Below are 20,699 nucleotides of genomic sequence, written 5' to 3'. Positions count from 1 at the left end.
TGCAACTCTCATGCAACTGAGTTTAGTTTTGAACTTATGGCCACTTTCATTATTAACATCCATATTCAACTGATGATCACTATGGAGTGAGGCACATTAATCTGAGAATATTTGTGAGATAACTAGGTCCCTGTAATGGACATCAAATATATTAAGTATGATTTAAATACTGTATTCATTAGTTTTGGAAAGTGGTATGTATAATTTGATTTATATCGGTACACATCTCTGAAACGATTGGCTGCCCAACATTTTAACGTCACAATACAGAAACTTGGGTTGCTTAAGAAACACCAGTTAGTGCTACTTTCTACTGTGAAACTTCCATTTTTCAGAGAGGTAACGAGACAGCATCTGTACCAGTAAAAATTCATGAGACTCGGCTACTTCTCATGACAGGTTGATTAAATATCTTTATTTTACATTAATCAACTTTCATTATAACACTAAATTCCAACATCCCATATTAATGCTTACATGTATATAGATATTATTTGTTTTGTTCAAGTCATTATGTTAAGGTTTTTGTTATTTTGTCTTGTTTGAATCTGGGGAACCAGCGCTTGATATTTCATGTATTTGATAGTAAATACTTCAGCATGCTGCCATGGCAGGTAATACTGGATAAACATGTTTTCCTGCATTTGAATATAAACAAATCGATAGACTTTTTGTAAGTAAGAAATTATTTACCCTTGAAATAAATAGTCACGTTTAATGCCAATGGGCCTCATAAGCCTGAACCTTAGCATATATTTAATTGATAATTTAAGTTATTTTCTCAATAATGCACATTATAGGTATTAGTAGATAGTATCCTGAATCATGCATCCTAGAAATAATATGCTATATTGGGTGAAATTGATTGTATATGGTTTGAGCCAATTACTTCTCTTTGCCTTTAAAATCTCAGCTTCAAATCTTCAGTATCTTTCTTGCTGTAACTGCATTACTCAAGTATCCAAGGTAGATTTATTGCTTTTACTTGCATATAACACTCAATAAGAAATGTCAAAGTTCCAGAAAACAATGACCCAAGCCTCAGAGGCCCTGGTTTGCACTCCACGCAAGTTTTTTAGCTTTGCCTTTAGCTAAGCTTGTTTGTAAAAACCTTCTGCAGATCATTGCCAAGGCGAAATTTCTTATTCTCTTTTCTGTTATTACTGTAATCAAATATGGTATTTTGATCAAATTTTACTTATGAAGTTTCTTAAAAGAAAATAGACTTATAACAAACCCAAACGACGGTGCGCAGTCAAGAAAAACATACATAGAGTTCTTAACTTGTAATTCCAATCAAATGTACCAGCTTTTTTTTTTTTTTTAAAACTGAACCATGTTCAACAATTTGTTTGATGTGTTGTATATGTTTGTTATTTGGTTTTCTTGTCCTATTCTAATTGAAAAGAAACAATTTGAAAAAAAAAGGGTTTTGGTAGAAAGGAAACAAAGATAATATCAAATAACTGTTTTATAGATAATAGAGGGATATATAGCTTTTGTTTATGTCTTAGCTTTTTTTTCTGGTACAAATATTATATTTTGGTAAATAAAAAGTATTATTTTTTGAAAGAGCCCTGTGTATTTAGATAGATTTGAATGTTAAACCTCCGTGATTGTGAGAGTTTAAGGTGATATTGGACTACTTGTTATTGTTACTATATATATTATTGTATCTCATTTCCAATATATTTTGTGAACATACTACAGATATAATCTGTTGAAAACTTAATTTTCAAGTTTAATTCTATATTTTATCCATCTATTTGGGCTTACTAACCTTATGGTTGTTGATAGGGATCTGACCAGGAATTTTAACATGACCATAGTGTCACTCTTAATATGGTTATAGTCAAAACAGACCCATTGCAAAGGGAACACAACAAATTTGATTGAATTTTTGATGGTCTGGATCCTTTTAGCAGTAAAATGAAAACAGCATTAAAGCAATACATAAGATTGGGAATTCCTAAAGACTTAGATGTTATTAAGTGCTTATTGGAAGTAAGCCTGATTCTGCTGTAAATATAGGATTAAACTAGACTCTGAAGACATATGAACTGATGTAAATAACTCTATATATACCTTATATTTTCATGTGTTCTTTCAATCTATTACTCCTTCACTTAACAGTTCTGTATATCTGTTATTATGACTTGGAATTATACTTCCCTGAATGCAAATACTGAAAAAAAATAGATCAAACCTCATATGTCCTTATAATTGAGCAAATATATCTATGCTCATTGGAGTCTGATACAACATGACTGACCAGTCCACTTTAGTTTTAGGTAGAATACATAGCAACAGAAACAATACAGACTTTACTCTCATTGTTGTCATTACTACTTAAAAAATAAGTGGACTGATCGGCTTTTGTTTTTATTCAGAGATGAATGAGCATAAATATTGTTACTCGACCATACAATTATGCAACTAAGATCAAATGTTTTTGTTAACTAAATTTGTTGTGCTAATGATTTTTTTTTTTTTACTTAGTCACAAAATAATTATCTGTGTGCTCTTATCTCAGTTTATTCTATGAAGATGATAAAGAAATAATAAAATTATTCTATAAATTACCTGTGTAATTCTTGAAAGTCAAAACTTCCGTGTTTAGACGACACCTACAATTTTGTGTCATTTAGAAGTTTTCTTGCAAAGTCGTGGAAATCAAACCCAATGTTAAATGGTTGTAACAAAAAAAAAAGGTTCAAGGTCACTTAGCTTACATATTGGTGTTAATAACATCTACTGGAATTTCATTCAAAAGGAATAGAATTCCAACCATACGCTATGACGTTAACATCAAATCAATAAATGGATCAAAGGGGATGTCAACATGAATCATAAGGCTAATTTATCAAGGGAAGTAACTTCTGAATGCTAATTAAATTTAATATTCATTTTTAATATACCGGTAATAAATAATAACAATTAACAATGTATTTCATGATAGTTCTTCCAGATTACCACACCAGGTCTCCTTCAAAATCTTCACTTTTGGGAGATTAATAAATTTCAAATTTTCTGAGATAATTTAGGATAAAGAAAAGGAAAATCTGCCGTATAAAAAAATTAAATGGAAAACTTTAGGAAGTTGTTTGTACAAAATCTATATTAGCCATGCCTCATCGTTATTGTGATCTTGTTTGACTATTCTTATAAATGAAATTATAAAAGGCCTACAAATTATGAAAAATAAATAAAAGTATTGCACAAAGTTTTATAAAATCAAAATCAAGTCTGTTGAACTAAAATCATCACAATGCTGTTTCCCGTGTCATGTGACCTTCTGATCGAACTTCAACAATTTTGCCATCAATTGTCATTGAAAATATGGATGTTGGTGTCCGTGATTTTTCTCGATGTATTTCGACTGCACAAGTTATTTGATTTTCAGGAGGGATTTCACTACCTGCAACAGCTAGTTTTTTGCGCGTCTGGTCCTTTGGCTCAACCTTTTCCGATACCACAATCTTTTTCTTGTTCTGATCGTTATTTTCAGTCACATTGGCATTTGCATCACTATTTAATTCCTTTTCTGGAACACTAGTGGGGGAAGAGGCACTTGTTTTACGTGTTTCACTAGGTTCCTCTGTCACAACCACCTCAATAGGTGGCATTTCTATTACTGATATTTTACGTTTAGGTGAAGGTTGTTTAAGACTATTTTCACTTGTTTTGCGTGGCTCTTTCGGAGTTTGTGTTTGACTGGAATCACTTGTTTTTCGAGAAGAGCCATTTTCAATGGTAGTGTCCTTTTCACTTTGATTACTTGTGCGTCGTAGACTTTGGGAACTTTCAGGCCGTGAACTTGTTTGACCGGAACTTTCTTCACTAGCACGTCTAGAACTTTGAGAACTTTCTGGTCTAGAGCTCTGTAAACTTGCCACATCAGAACTTTCACTGTTTTGTTCACTTTCTAGTTTCGTGCTCTGAACACTTGATTTTCTTGATTGACTTTTAGGACTAACTGATTGTACATCCTTTAGTTTTGTCTTTTCATGGTCGACATTTTCATTATTTGTTTCACTAGAATTATCTTTCTGGTTGGTAGACTCGACCGATTCCACACTGCTAGAACTCCTGATACTATTAGATCTAGACGGCGCCGTACTGCCACGACTAGGATTAGAAATAGTCTCAGGAGTAGGTAATTGTATATTCAATATAGGAACCTGTCGTGTTGGATTCGTTCTTTGGGTACCAGGATCTGAACTAACTGATAATTTCTTTACAACTTGAGAGTCAGTTAAATTGAAAGAATCCTTGCTATCTTGATTACTTAGTGTATTCTCTGTACATTGACTGGTACTTCTCTTCATGTTCGGTATTCCTACAATCATAGAAAAATGATTAAGCACAAGATATTAATAGCAAACATCTAAAATATTCACTCAAGTTCAATCAAAAGTAAAATAAAGAAAGTGCATGGATAGGCCTACAGGTATTTCTCAAAAACTGATCATGAGAACAATTTTTTTTTTTTACCTGAATCTTGACTCTCTTCACTACTGTTGACTTTATCAGTTTCTTCTCTTCTCATGACATCTTCTTCTTCAAGAATTTCTTCAGTCTGTTCAATAACTAATAGTTCATCTTCTTCATCATCACCCAAACTATCACAATCTTTATCATCATTGGGAATATCAGACAGGGAAATCTATAATAATAATAATAATAATAAATAAGGCAGGGTAATCTATAATAAATAAAAATAATAATAATAATAATAAATAAGGCAGGGTAATCTATAATAAATAAAAATAATAATAATAATAATGATAAATAAGGCAGGGAAATCTATAATAACATAAATATTAGACAGGGAAATCTATAATAACATGAATATTAGACAGGGAAATCTATTATAACATAAATATTAGACAGGGAAACCTATTATAACATAAATATTAGACAGGGAAACCTATAATAACATGAATATTAGACAGGGAAATCTATAATAACATGAATATTAGACAGGGAAATCTATATTAACATAAATACCAGACAGGGAAATCTATATTAACATAAATATTAGACAGGGAAATCTATAATAACATGAATATTAGACAGGGAAATCTATATTAACATGAATATTAGACAGGGAAATCTATTATTAATCATACATACATATTAGACAGGGAAATCTATATTAACATGAATATTAGACAGGGAAATCTATAATAACAAATACCAGACAGGGAAATCTATATTAACATGAATATTAGACAGGGAAATCTATAATAAGTTAAATATTAGACGGGGAAATCTATAATATGATATCATCAAAAAGGGAAATCTATATCATAGATACAAATATAAATATTGTTGCTTCCAACATTGAGATTAAAACTGAAGTCTTATCAGTGGACAATTTCGAAAACAAGGGGTTAGAAAATTGAAATTCATTCACAGTTAGACTGAACAGAACTCCATCTCATAATTGTGAGTAATAGAAATGTACCATACCTCTGATCCAAATTCAAAAGCTTTATTATGATTACATTGTGATGCTGAACCATCTAGAGATGATGTAGATTGACTAACATTAGCTGAATCTGGTGAGAGTTTTTCTCTCTGATGATTACTGTGTGTACTTTTAATAGATGTTCCCAGTTGTTTTACTACGTTAGATTCTGGATCCATAACCTACAGATTCAAATAACAGTTAAAGCTTTCTATTAACAAATATTGCTTGTATTGTCCAAATTGTTATCACAGAGAACAAAGATAAGTCATCTTTCCTTATCCCAGTCAAACCAGCTGTAGTTACAGATTATTCAGCAAGCCAAGCAAAAGTTGGGACAGAAATGATCTATGAAACACAAGGTCTCATCCTTATAAAATGGTTAGTAATTCTCGCTTTCTACCATGTTGTATTTAATGTTTGAGCATACTAAAGTCAGTTTTGCTATATGTTTAAGATCAAACATTAAATTGTGAACTATTGATTACCTGAATGACTGTTTTTAATAATTTGGGAGTACCAGTTGGTGTTCGAATAATTTCTTCTGCCTCCATTTTATTTGCTTTTCTTTCTCTTGCTGCATTTTCTTTTAACAATTTCCTGTCAGACATCAAATAATAGTTATCATTCTTCATTTAAATCCCTTCATCCATTACATAATTTTGTTAATTTTATTTCAATAGTGAATACATAGACAGAAATAATTTGGTTCAGATGTATAGAAATTTGATAATGAAAAAGCTGCATTCAATCAACCACTCAAATTTCATTTATATTGTTTGTTTCTCAGAGTATTTCATATGAATAATGGGATTTTTTCCAAAGATTTAATCTCTTACTTGGCTCTTTTCTTTAAGAGTTTTTGTGCTTCAGGATATTCTCTCATAGCTTCTTCAAAATCAGCTTTAGATAGAGTAAACAGATTGGTGAATCCTTTACATCTGACATTAGCCGTTCTTCTGTTTCCTCCAGACATAGCTAATAAACTACAATATAGATTTTATAATATCATCAAGTCTCATATTATATAGACCCTATCTTAGACATTTACACAACAAATCCACAAGAACAATTTGGATTAGGCTTAGAAAATTTATATTACAAGAGCTTTTACACAAGCACAAATATGCTACAAAGGTACTGCTAATATTCAAGGCTCTGTGTGCCACTAAGGATTTCTGTGAAGCCTTGAACAGTTGGTCATCACATACAACAAAGATGGGAACAGTCATCTTTACGGCAATTCTTTTTTCAGCTCTTCTAAGTTCATGTACACACCCTATTCTGTTTTATTTTACTTTCATGGTGGTTGACTTACCTGATTTCACCAAAGACACTTCCCTCATGTAGAGTAGCTAATACAGTTTCACCATCTTCTCCTCCCACAACATCAACTTGTCCCTGACTGACTATATACATCTCTTTACCCACCTCACCCTATAATAATATATAGCTAGGTCATACAAAAAAATACAACAAGGATTAAAGAGGGGCTTGGTATCCTCCCTCCACCTCCCTCCACCCCCTCCACCCCCACATTTCTTTTCATTTAACATGCAGCCTCACGTAACATTTCTGTGACCCCCCCATCTAATAATTCATAGAAAGGCCATTGACTAGGATACATAATTTAATCTTCATATACATCTTTAAGAATATTGTTCAAGGCTGGATCCTACCGGTATTAGGGATTTACAATGAAAGACAAGAAATCGTCATCCTTAACTTGATGTCCTACCGAGGATATTGAGCTACCCTGCCAGGAATGTCTGGAAATTAGAGCAAATGAACAGCCCTGGATCCAGCTGAATTTAACGACTATAAAGAAGATACAATAAAAGACATACCTTTCTACAAATATAATCTTGAGGTAAATATAAACAAGCTTTCATTTTTAAAACTAAATCATATAATAAATTCTTATCACAGTCCTGAAAAACAAAATGATAAATAGAATAGAATTCTTTTGTGTCTTTAAAATAGGCTTCCTTCTACAATTTAATGTCCTTGTTAAAAAAAAAATACCAACTCGAATGCTTACAAAAAAATACAGCTTACAGACCATTGTTTTGTATCTTTGATTGATACAATGGTGATTGTAATGTCTAATTCTGCAAGTTACTTCCTTTAAACTGTATAATTCTGTCATTGTTTCAATTCTTACCTGGAAGAGTTGTACTTTACTCAAGGTATTAAAATGTACGCTAATGGCCATATCAGCCTGTAATTTCTTTGGCAAAGCTTCTAGTAGTGACCTCTCATCTGTAATTACAATATGAAATCTTATACACCTCCAGTGAAGTCCTGCTATCGTACTGTCAGAATTTAAAACTCCTAAAATACCTTGTCATGTCAGTACTTGGGAATCAACTGGACTTAAATACATCTGCAAGATCACATGGTTAACTCCAGTCACTGTAAGAAGGCCACAGATCTGAAATCAGTGTCTTAGCAAAAATCAATTTGAGATGCCAAGAAACTAAATGATCAGATTAGTTGATAAAACTAAAATTAAAATCATTTTGTGTAATATAATGAATCTTGAACGTACCAAGAGTTTTTTGTTGTTCCCAGTTATATAGAAACCATTCACGAACTCTGTCTTGCATTTCTTTAGGAAGATTAATAGATCTCATATACCATGATACAGCATCCATTTTCTTCTGATATTTATCTTTTACATGACCGGCGGCTTCTACTATATCTCGAATCTAATATATAATTAAAAAAAAACAATTAAAAAATCAGTTGTCCTCATCCTTTAATAAAGTGGTAAGCCAAAGCAACCCAATTGGGTCCACAATATTCATTGGGCTCAGTGAGTTAGACTCTCACTTGCTAACCTGATACAGGCTGTGCAAAAAAGAGGGGCTTCAAATTTCATCTGATCTTTCCACAGTCATTAAGATTACTCCAATGTCTTACAGAATGGAGACATTCTTGTTATATTAATATTTATCAAGATTCTACATTACTTACATACCTGACCAATCAGCAAGGCAAAGACAAAAACTCCTGATAACCAATATAATACCATAAACATATATTCTAGATTATTGGTAGGTTTAGGATTGTTACCAATGGAAGTAGCTGTTTTAGTGGCCAGATAAAAACATCGGATATACCTGCAGCATAATATAAATAAATATGGATATTTCATGTACATTGTCTGTAAAAAGTTATGCTTTTTTTGTGTGTTGTGGTTGTATTGTCTATAAGGGACAGAATGGAAGAAAGACACATTGGTAGGTATTCAAGATCTGATATTAGTGCTCATGAATGGTCCGATTTTTGACCTTTTGTACTAAAGATATTTTCGTGAATATTCCTTGAGAATCACATTCTTCAAAAGGATTTTTGTAGCACATGAACTGAGATACAATATAATATCTGAAAGTCTAGTTTATGTACCTGTATTTAATACTATAAACTAAATTGATATAGTCACTACTTACGCATTGCCTACTCCATTATATACCCATCTATTACTGGCTATTCCTTGATATACAGACGCAGCGTAATAACCACATGTTTCAATATGAATTAAAAATAACATATACGTCATTGTCTTGATAATTCTGAAATGAGAAATACCACCATGCTAATACATGTATCATTCTCTTTGAAAACCATGAATTTCTTAAATTTATTGGGCATATAAATAACAAAGGTGATATTAAATGAATAGGGTCTACTTCTTCTTCAAATACAAATATTTTATTATCATAATATTCAATCTTAATTTTTATTTTTATAACTATTGGTGTCATGACATCAAAACTCAGATCTAAGAACGTTTTTTTTATGAAATGTTCGAGACTACTATTTAAAAGGTAGTTTAACTTTGAGAAAGATAGCTCTATAGACTATATTGATAGATGTTTCTATTAAAGCTGCTGATTACAGACTAGCAGGAAGTCTTCCAGACAATTTACAGTCTTAGACAGATACCAAGATAGTTCCAGAAACTTGTTTGGTTTTATAATATGGATATTGATTTATTGATTATTGGAAAAGAATTCAAATTTATTTCATCTTCAATGACCTGTCTTTAATAAGGATCTGAAGAATACTACATTACCTTATTGTATGAGCTGTAGATTTTGCTGCCTGATCACATCTGTCATAAAATTCCCAAAATGTCTGAATCTAAAAATTGAAAAAAGCCACGGGATTAGATGACTGAAACTTATGGTGGATAAACAAGCTCAAACAAACAGCGATGCTTATCTTTTGTAAGGCAGATATTTTGACAGCATTGCAGTGGTTATAATGCCAACATTCTATTAGTTGAAAATAAATCACACATCAATTAGTATGTAGAAAACCAATCATTCCCCCTTTCTTAGATTTCTAATTTGTAAACTATATCTAAGGATTCAAATTAATTGCAAACAGCATCAAGCAGGATTTCTTGGTCCTGTCATAAGTATTTTATTCTCAATGGAAAATAACATAATTACAATAAATTCTTATCATAAAAGTTTTTGAGGCATGAGACTCTGATTTTCACAGCACAAAAAGAGACCTTTCTTACCTTTAATAATCGTGGTACACGAAGCCAGGGATTTACACCAACAAGAAGGTAGAACAGATCTAATGGAATTAACGCCAATACATCTAACTAGAAATAGAGATATCAAACTATTTTGAATCTAGTTCGAAATATGTTGCTTGGAAGGCTACTTAATGAGTTGAATTTTACAATGGTGTGTCCTTCAATGTGGTACATAATAGGCAGCAGATGTTAACTTGCCATCTACCAATGAACCAACCACTGGCAGCCCAAGTTATAAGACTTCAACGGCAATCTTGTTTCCAAATCTTGTACCCCCACCACGTTCAAATTCTGTATCCTTTTACACAAGGGAAAGAACAGTCTGAGAGTCCCCCTAACTAGGCCTTTTGATTAATCGAAACAGCACTGTTCACTGATTTTCAAAATACACATGAGCAACATTTATATACAAACAAACTTACTCTGAACATCCATTTCTTCATATAATGTTTCTTAGTTTCTTTTCTATTAGTCTGTAAATACAAGATATGAAATAATATCATAATTATAACTAAGTTATCTAATTCAGGATTTATTACATGAAATAAAAACTGATTTGCCTAGTTATTTTGTAAGAAACTTGGTTTAACATTGTTTGTCAAATGTTTAAGACTTGACTATCAATATGGATTAGATATCTACATTGTATAATTTCATATCTGTGAATACTAATGAGAGAAAACAAGATTCTGGATCGAAAATAATGAAGGCATAGCTCAGAGATCAAATAATTCATTGAGTCCAATCATTTTAACAAGGTCAATATTTCTATGGACACGCCTGGACTAGATACGTTTGGAAGATTTCTGTTCAATACAATGATATCATTTCATATATACCAATTATTAAGTCTTATAGGAATACCATTCAATATCAATCAAATTCTCACCTCTACAATACCATTGTTGATAAATCTCAATCGTACTTTAAATATCAAAATATCAACAACATAGAGAAAATCACAGATATAATCCATAACAAGCCAATAAACCACAGTATCTGGTGTTTGATAGGGGAATACACCACGTAATGGTATTACCCAGGCATTGTACATATAGGCCATCATTACCAGAAACAACCAGGACACATACCATTTACCTTAAATATAAAACATTCATCTCAGTTTATAAAGTCAAACATATTTGTTAGGTTATTTATAAAATAAGGACAAACTAATTTATAAATTTCAATTCTTGGAAGACAAATTCTTAAGCTGGCCATCAGACAATGTCCCAACCAGTACAAATTATTCTCAAGTATTAACTTCTAGTAAATCAAAGTTTACTATAATTGTGATGTTACCCAGTGCAAGGTTGAAGGAAGACATTTTGTGATCTAACATAGAACTTGATGGATCACCAAATAGAATACAATGAAGGTAATATCAGGAGTCAAGAGTAATGTCCCTTGCTTAACAAACAATTATTCTTTTTTAGAATTCAGGAAAACTACCGTCACATTCATAAATTTTTAAAATAAAATACAGAATAGATCACATCAATGTTTCAAATGGCAAATTTAACTCTTTGAAAAAGAATTGTAATATGGGATTTAGAAAGTCTAATCATTCCTTTGATAATAACACAATTACTTTTCCCTAGACAGTCTATGTCATTCTGAATGTCAAAATAAGAATCAAATTTCAAGGCAAATGGTTAACTTATCTCATCATTAATGATAATAAAGTAATCTATAATCTATATATTGACTAAAAATAACCAATTATGGGATATCATTTGATAAATAAACATCACGATTTATAATGCAATATTTTTATAATTATTCACATCAAGGATTAGTCTAGAATCCAGACTAGATTATCCAGACCCTGTATATTTAATACACTTACTGGTAGGTTCCATGGTGTCTGGAAATTTTAATTTACGTAACCATTTTGGTAGTTTAAATCTACACGACCATACCCCTACAAAGGTATCTTTATCAGCTTCAGAAAACGCTTCACTGGTTTGTGAACCCATTGGCATAAATGATCCAAGTCGGATATTTCTAGGCTGTGGAGGGTCATCCGCATCAGAAATTGCTGAAAAGAGACAATGTTAAGATAGACATATGATAATGTTAAGGACTTACTACCAAATTCAAAATTGGTGGAAAATCAATTACATAACTGGAGTTTTCAAGTCACATAAGACAAATGAAAGAATGAACAAGTTTTAGCCACACAATGAACATTCAGATATTTGTATCATTAATCTCATGTGTATTATTTCATCTGCTCAGTAAAGAAATGTGTGTGTATAAGATTCAAATGAACACACAAGTCCTATGTTACTCCTTTAAATTTGTGTTCAAATATGATAATCAGAACTACACACAAGTAATATGTAAAGAAGCGAGATCAGAATAAAACATCAGTCAGATAATATCGTAAAAAAAAAAGCTATATCAAAATATTCCTAGTTCATTGAAGTAAATAGAACAAATACTATCATGTAATTGCCAGTACCCAGTGTTCAAGTCTAAAAAGGTAAACAACTTTACTAAGACAATATTAGCTTAAATAATCACATAAAATTAGAAATTGTAAAGACTGAGAGTTGCCAATCTGAAAGAATATGTTAATAGTCTACACATAACCTACAGTCTCAGATAAACTTACAAATTTTGACACAGTTAACATTAAAGCGTCCATTTTCTGATTCAAATATAACACAATGATCTAAAAGTCGGTCAGCGTAACTTTTTTATAGAAACACCATTGACCATTGCTACCGTTATCCTATGCGTTACTAACATTTTCACGTTTATAAAAGATTAGTTGAAAACCACAAATGACATTTCATTATAATAACTATATGATTAAAGTAGATTCCATACTGTATTATTTATTTATTTATATAAAGGTAAAATCAATGACTGCTGGAATGAATGTAAACAAAACATAACAACATTTCAACTTTGTTTACAAATTCACCATGGAAAATTTCAGTGTTGAATTGATTCATTTGAAAACCTTTCCCTTCGGCAAAAATAATTGAAAACTTTCTGATCATATACAATCAATTTAAGATTTGAACGACATATAGAAGCGAGGAGCACATATAACAAAACACAAGACAATATTATGGAATATAACACACTTCTTTAATAAAAGACAATATTATGGAATATAACACACTTCTTTAATAAAAGACAATATTATGGAATATAACACACTTCTTTAATAAAAGACAATATTATGGAATATAACACACTTCTTTAACAAAAGACAATATTATGGAATATAACACACTTCTTTAATAAAAGACAATATTATGGAATATAACACACTTCTTTAATAAAAGACAATATTATGGAATATAACACACTTCTTTAATAAGAGACAATATTATGGAATATAACACACTTCTTTAATAAAAGACAATATTATGGAATATAACACACTTCTTTAATAAAAGACAATATTATGGAATATAACACACTTCTTTAATAAGAGACAATATTATGGAATATAACACACTTCTTTAATAAAAGACAATATTATGGAATATAACACACTTCTTTAATAAATGACAATATTATGGAATATAACACACTTCTTTAATAAAAGACAATATTATGGAATATAACACACTTCTTTAATAAAAGACAATATTATGGAATATAACACACTTCTTTAATAAAAGACAATATTATGGAATATAACACACTTCTTTAATAAGAGACAATATTATGGAATATAACACACTTCTTTAATAAAAGACAATATTATGGAATATAACACACTTCTTTAATAAAAGACAATATTATGGAATATAACACACTTCTTTAATAAAAGACAATATTATGGAATATAACACACTTCTTTAATAAGAGACAATATTATGGAATATAACACACTTCTTTAATAAAAGACAATATTATGGAATATAACACACTTCTTTAAAAAGTGTGTTATATTCCATAATATTGTCTTGTGTTTTGTTATATACAATCAATTTGTTTTTGTTTCAATGTTATTCTTCTTACTCTAAAAGTTATTATGAAAATCTATCAATCAACCAGTAAAGATAAGATGGCATGTCAGACGTCTTTCTGGCTTTCAAAAGCTAAAATTACATTTTCATTCCAAAAGAACTCAAAAAGTATAACCTATAAGAAAGGTATAATAAAAAGGAGCAAAAATGATGCACAAAAGCACAAAATAACAGCTTGTCAATACACTTGTAACAGCTAATGCCTTCTAATATGAGGAAGTATATCAATCATAAATGAGGAGGTATTTCACAATGAAATGTGATATCAAACAATGTTATATCAACTGAACACTGAATTAAAACACTTTAAAAAATTAAAAAAAACATAAACAATTGCTTTACAATTGTTTCAGATTCACATTTAATAATGTGAATCTAGAAATCCTCCTTTAAAACAGTATTAAACAGTCATATACCTTGAATCCCAAGAATATGTATAATAAAAGAAATTAGAGGTATCTTTTAAGAGTGACTAAAGTATTCTAGTCTACCAGCTTTCGTCTTCCTTTTCCAAATCATTTCACCTGATGAAGTTGGATGACGAAGAATAAAATACTTTAGCCACTCTTAAAAGATATCTCTTACTTTTATTATAAAACAATATAAAGTGATACAGCATTACTTCTAATTTCAAGAATATGTGTTAATGTTGTGTGAAGTGTAACTAAGGGATGAAGCCAAACCACTTAATAACGTGACCATATGAGAAGAAGCTAGTGATAAATGGATGGCTATATGTCAGGACAAAATCATAAACATATCTACAGAAACATGATAAAAAAAAAAAACTATCGAAACCAGTCATACCTCCAATTTTCATATTAAAGTTTGTTTTAATTCTTTCAATTCTTTTAATCTGAATTTACATATACAATATCGTAATCCATCTTCAATCGAATGTCACCTTGGTATATTTGATTAAAATAACAAGAAGTCACAGTATGATCAGCAAAATAATCTGGCACAATAATCAGAACTCATCTAGAATCACTTGAATCTTCTCTAAATTAAGTATATTTAAACTTGATAAAAAAAACAAGAAATCACATCAAGATCGGCAGAATAATCTGCAACAAGCACCTGATGACACTCTTTATTCCTACTAATAAACCACATGATAAACTACATGACTGTTCAATGGAATCAATTTAACAGTAATAGCTGTCAATATTATATATAAACACAAGATAATCATATATCTACATCGCCTGATATTGCCTGCTTTCAAACAATATCTTGACATGACATGTTGATAGCATTTCCTTGTTACTAGGTAACCAATCATCTCAATTTCAATTTACATGATGCCAAGTAGCAGGTTGATTTACAGGACGCCAGGTACCGTGTTAATATTCTACCTTTATTATGATATAATGAAACAGGAGAAGAAGTTCCATTAATATCAGGAATCAAATTATAATGGCAAAGGTAACTGTTGTGATTTCATTGTTAAATAATGGAAAATACTTATCCTGGGTTTTTTCTACATGTTTCAACATTTTACATCGTCATTGTCAGGGGAAATTTCACGGGGGTAAAATATGACAATGTCTATTGTTTAAATGCTGTGTAATAAAACTCAGGAGCAGTAGTCCTATATTTTAATATTGTGTTCTGTTATTAATTGTGATCTTTACACCTGAATTATTTATGCAGACATAAATGAAGCCGTTTGGAACAACAAAGTCTGCGTCAGAAAGCATCACTGATGTTCAATTGAATAGTGTATTTTCTGCCCTGTCCTTTCTATAACCTGTCCTATATCAATTAGCTTAAAGTCCATGGTTCACGCCTTTTAGAGGCATTTGAATAGGAAATTGTAATGTACCTCATTCCTTGGACAAATAGATTTAACATGACCTGAAATGGATTTTTCCTTTACCTCCTACTGGCATAACCTTTATCAGCCATTCCTCTACATTGACAAAATGAAGATATGTAATAATTCATAACATACAAGTGTATGATGACAACAATGGTGTCATACTCTCTATATCTCTGAAGAAACAAAGATTCTTCACCTATTCATTTATTGAAATCTTTCATGCTTTCAAAAATAAAGTCATTTTCGTCATTGGAAAGGGCACCTTTGAACTTACTTTGTGTGAACATATAAACATATTTCAATTAGTCTGGTCACTTAAATTTATCTTACATTGTATCTGTTGAATATTGTCAATTCTGTGACTTTTTTCTTTGAAAATGACTCATAAAATTCAACCACCTAAAGGTTTATTGTAATTTGCATAGGAACCACAATGACATCTTGAAATTCAGGATCTTCAATGAAGGTGAAAATGATAATTACAACTTTCCAATATGACCTACTAGCCTTATGTTACTCTTACTGACATGAGAATAATTCTCCAAGAATGGAACCAATAACAGGAAGAAAGGTGCTAATTATATTCTTATACAGGCCATACTGTCTCTAAACCATGAAAATCTAATTAATCAAGTCTCGTTACTTGATGAAAATGGACATTATAAGGACAAAATTTACCCCATGGAGTGACCTAATTAGGTGTCCTTTTATCTTTCACTTATTCCACTATATTCTATTGGATATTGATAAACAATTATCATATTGCTCTTCATTTGTAAATAAATCACATCAAAATTTCAAATTTTACTATTTTCAGATGAAAATTTCAAGATTAAAGCAATGAAAAGTGTAAAATTGAGAAAAAGAATAATAATAACATACCACCATATTAGTCAAGCAACCTTGGCATTGAGATGGTCGAAAACTATTGATTGGAGACTTTGGTATAGAAGACGGTAGTTCAGAGAGAGGAACTTCTCTGTGATTATAGGCTTCAAGCTTTACTAGTCACATTGAACAGTCATACTGAAGACTTAAACTCACTATATAATATAGTATATCATTATAGATAATGAATTAATAGGTTCAGTTTAATATCATAATATATAAAGTATAATAACACAGTAATATCACAACTAAAGGGTTCTATTATCTTGATCTGTATTCACAGATTGAATTTATACACTTCTACAAAAATCAATACACCAGTCTCTATTTCTACTGGTGAAAGATTTTTCACTGATTTTGTTGAAATAACTAGAGTTATAAATATATGTTGTCATGTTATTATGATATTGCCTATTACTGATAGTTCAGACCTTACAGAAACCATTCAAAATGAATAGTTCTTGTCTAAACTAATCTAAAATGAGAAACACAAAGAAATACTAAGTTAGAAAAAAAAGTTTGGCTGACTATTTAACCTGTGAAATTTTGATACCAACCAGTGACAGCGCCACTTCCTGACCAACCACTTCCTGAACTAGGGTTCAAATACGGGGCAGACTGACTGACTTAATAGCCATTTCAGATTTACATCAAATTGTCACTTTAATCAAGTTAACATGTAAATTTGTGTAAATTGCATGAATAAAATATTCAAAATGAAATAAGAAGTCTGAATTTTAAGATGGAAAATGCAAATAAAAATCACCTAGGGTTAAGCCTTGACCTAATCGCATTATAAAAGATTAAACGTTTTTCTTAAATATTGCTTTGACATATATTAATACAATTTTATGGATAACAATTACTTGTTATCCATAAAATTGTGTTCATATATTCATACCTCAATTACTAAATGCCACTTAAGAAAATTGCTTAACATTCATAAGCAACTCTCATATGGAAGTTTTACATTCATAAATGTTTGCTTTAACATTCACAAGAAACTTTTACATAGGCTTGATATTAGACGTCTTAGATTTTCAACAGTAACTATTTTATGACATTCATAAGAAACTATTATATGAAAAGTTGACATTCATAAGCAACTATTGAAGAAAGATTTGACATTCATAACAAACTACTATATGGCAGCTTTGATATTCATAAAGAACTATTCTATGAAAAGTTTAATATTCATAGGCAATTATCATATGACATATACAGACACAGCTTTATGGAACAACAATCACTGGTTAAAGTTTTATGCAACGTTTCAACGTGTTTCCCCCCGTCGTCCTATATCATATGACATCTTTGACATTCATAAGAAACTATTATATTTATTATGACATCTTTGACATTCATAAGAAACTATTATATTTATTATGACATCTTTGACATTCATAAGAAACTATTATATGACGTCATAAGCAATTATTATATGAAAGCATTGATATTCAAATGCAACTATTAAATGACGTCTTAGACTTTCATGAGCAGCTATATATGATATCTTTGACATTCATAAGCAGCTATGGCTTAGACATTAACAAAATCTGTTACACAACATCTTTGATATTCATAAGAAGCTCAATAAGAAACTATTATATGACATTCTTAAGAAACTATTATATGACATTCATAAGATACTATTCTATGACCGCTTTGACATCCATAAGCAACTATTATATGACATCAGTAAGAAACTATATCTTTGACATTCATAAGCAACTACTATATGACATCAGTAAGAAACTATATCTTTGACATTCATAAGCAACTACTATATGACATCAGTAAGAAACTATATCTTTGACATTTATAAGCAACTACTATATGACATCAGTAAGAAACTATATCTTTGACATTTATAAGCAACTATTAAATGACAAACTGAATCACCAACTATCCTACAGCAACTTTGACATGTGATTCAATAAATGTGATGAGAACTACTATGAAATATCTAAAGTAAAGAATTAGAAGTTTCGTCATCAAATACCGATATATTGGTCAACCAATATCCAGTTGAATTAATGTCTCTCTCCAACCATAAATCCTCATAATTCTATATCTAGAAGCATCAGATGATATTCCAACCACTCTGCTATTATCTGTGAAATAACCTAGCCCAATATAATTGATAATATAAGGCTAGATTGAGAGGACAGTAAATATCAGTGGAAGATAATCTCGTAACTAAGTGGAGATAACTTTCATGGTTTAATTTACAATCTTTGGTAACCTAGTGATCTATCATATTGATTTCAAACCTTTTTAATCTCAATGTTGATCATTCTAGAACTAAAATTCTAATGAAATTTACTAATGGATATAGGAATTTCATTTATGTCTAAGCTAGTTCTCTCCCCTTCTCCATTAAAGGCTTTTAATAACCCTTCGTATATTACAAAGAGGCTAAATGGAATCTGCTATCTATTAAATCTTTCGTCAAAAAGGGAATCTTTAAATAAATTAAATGGAGTTTTTTTATAATCAGCATAAAGAAATCTGAATATCTAATTATGAAGAATTCTTCTTATATTGCAGCCCATTGACAACAGAATCATTATTAAAAATAGATGATTGCATGATGAAATGCTATATACTATTGTTAATAATAGATGAAAAATTCAATGGGAGAGAATGGTGCTATGGTAGCTCTATAAATATCAACAAATTATTCTGAATAAGATACAAAGGATTGTAAAGAGGTTTTTTTAATTTTTTGTATGTATCGGGGACACTGATAGCATCAATTTGTACCATTCCAATTTTGGTTCTGTGGTTTTGTGTTCCTGCAATTCCACTAAAACTAATCATGAAGCACCTTATGTGATAAAGCATATCTTGTGATTAGTGACGTCACTTCGTTTAAAGGGAATTGCAGGGAATACGCCTGCTTTTTTGATTACAGACGAGCATTTGATTCTGTCCCAAGACTTGAGCTATGGCAGAAAGTGCTCGAATCAGGAATAAAGGGAAAATTATTTAGAGTAATATCAAATATCTATAAGCTAGCAAAATCTAGAGTTAAGGTAAATCAAACTGTGTCAGAAGAATTTGACTGTTCCATCGGTGTGAGGCAGGGCGAAAATCTATCTCCACTTTTATTTTGTATCTACTTGAATGATTTGTCTTTGTTTTTGTCAAAATGTTACTCGGGTCTTAATATCAAGGAATCAAACTTTGAAAATGTTGGTGTATATCTTAAGTTATTTGTATTGCTTTACGCTGACGACACTATTCTTTTAGAAGAATCAGAATTAGAACTGCAGACAGGGGTTACTGGAATGCTTGACTATTACTTGACTTGGAAACTCCAGATTAATACCACAAAAGCAAAGGTTATGGTTTTTTCCCGGGGTATGGTAAGGAATAAACCTGTAATATACTTTGGAAATGAATGCTTAGAAACTATTAATGAATTTATTTATCTGGGGATTAAGTTTAATTATAATGGATCATTCTCAAAATCAATCAATTACCTTTTAACAAAGGCATCAGCAGCTATGTTCTCTCTTGTTCAGAAAAGTAGAAAACTAAACCTTGACATAGATACTCATTTACATTTATTTCAGACACTAGTTGTACCAATTATGTTATATGGGTGTGAAGTATGGGGAGCTATTGAATCAAATATTGAAAAAATTTAATGGTTGCAACTAAGATTCTGTAAAATGATAATGAATATAAAAATGTCTACCCCATGCTGTATGGTATATGGGGAACTGGGTATCTACCCTTTGTCATGTACTGTAAAAACGAGAATGATCATTTATTGGCATAAAATAACTAATAGTCCTATGACGAAACTATCACGAACTGTGTATGAGGTATTATTCCAATCACAAGACAACTATAATTGGTTAAATAGTATTAGTCAATGTCTGGATGATATTGAGCTCTCCTATGTTTGGAACACACAGGCACAATGCATCAATGGCCAATGGTTAA

The 20,699-nt window shown here is 30.7% G+C and overlaps 1 protein-coding gene across 1 annotated transcript; it reads right to left on the bottom strand.

Annotated features, from left to right (window-relative positions):
* Positions 1-5,931: 5,931 nt before the first annotated feature.
* On the bottom strand, positions 5,932-11,130 carry LOTGIDRAFT_114456 (hypothetical protein; the record flags this gene model as incomplete). Its single annotated transcript, XM_009052659.1, has 12 exons — positions 5,932-6,073; positions 6,313-6,459; positions 6,792-6,910; positions 7,321-7,404; positions 7,638-7,735; positions 8,025-8,184; positions 8,457-8,598; positions 8,929-9,051; positions 9,555-9,622; positions 10,011-10,097; positions 10,454-10,504; positions 10,921-11,130. Coding segments are annotated over 12 exons (1,431 nt in total), but the record flags the coding sequence as incomplete, so codon positions are not given.
* Positions 11,131-20,699: the final 9,569 nt, after the last annotated feature.

Source organism: Lottia gigantea, assembly GCF_000327385.1.
Source record: "Lottia gigantea unplaced genomic scaffold LOTGIsca_19, whole genome shotgun sequence".
Classification (NCBI taxonomy): domain Eukaryota; kingdom Metazoa; phylum Mollusca; class Gastropoda; family Lottiidae; genus Lottia; species Lottia gigantea.
The sequence above is the reverse complement of the archived record's forward strand: the minus strand, read 5'-3'. Positions and strand labels throughout refer to the sequence as shown.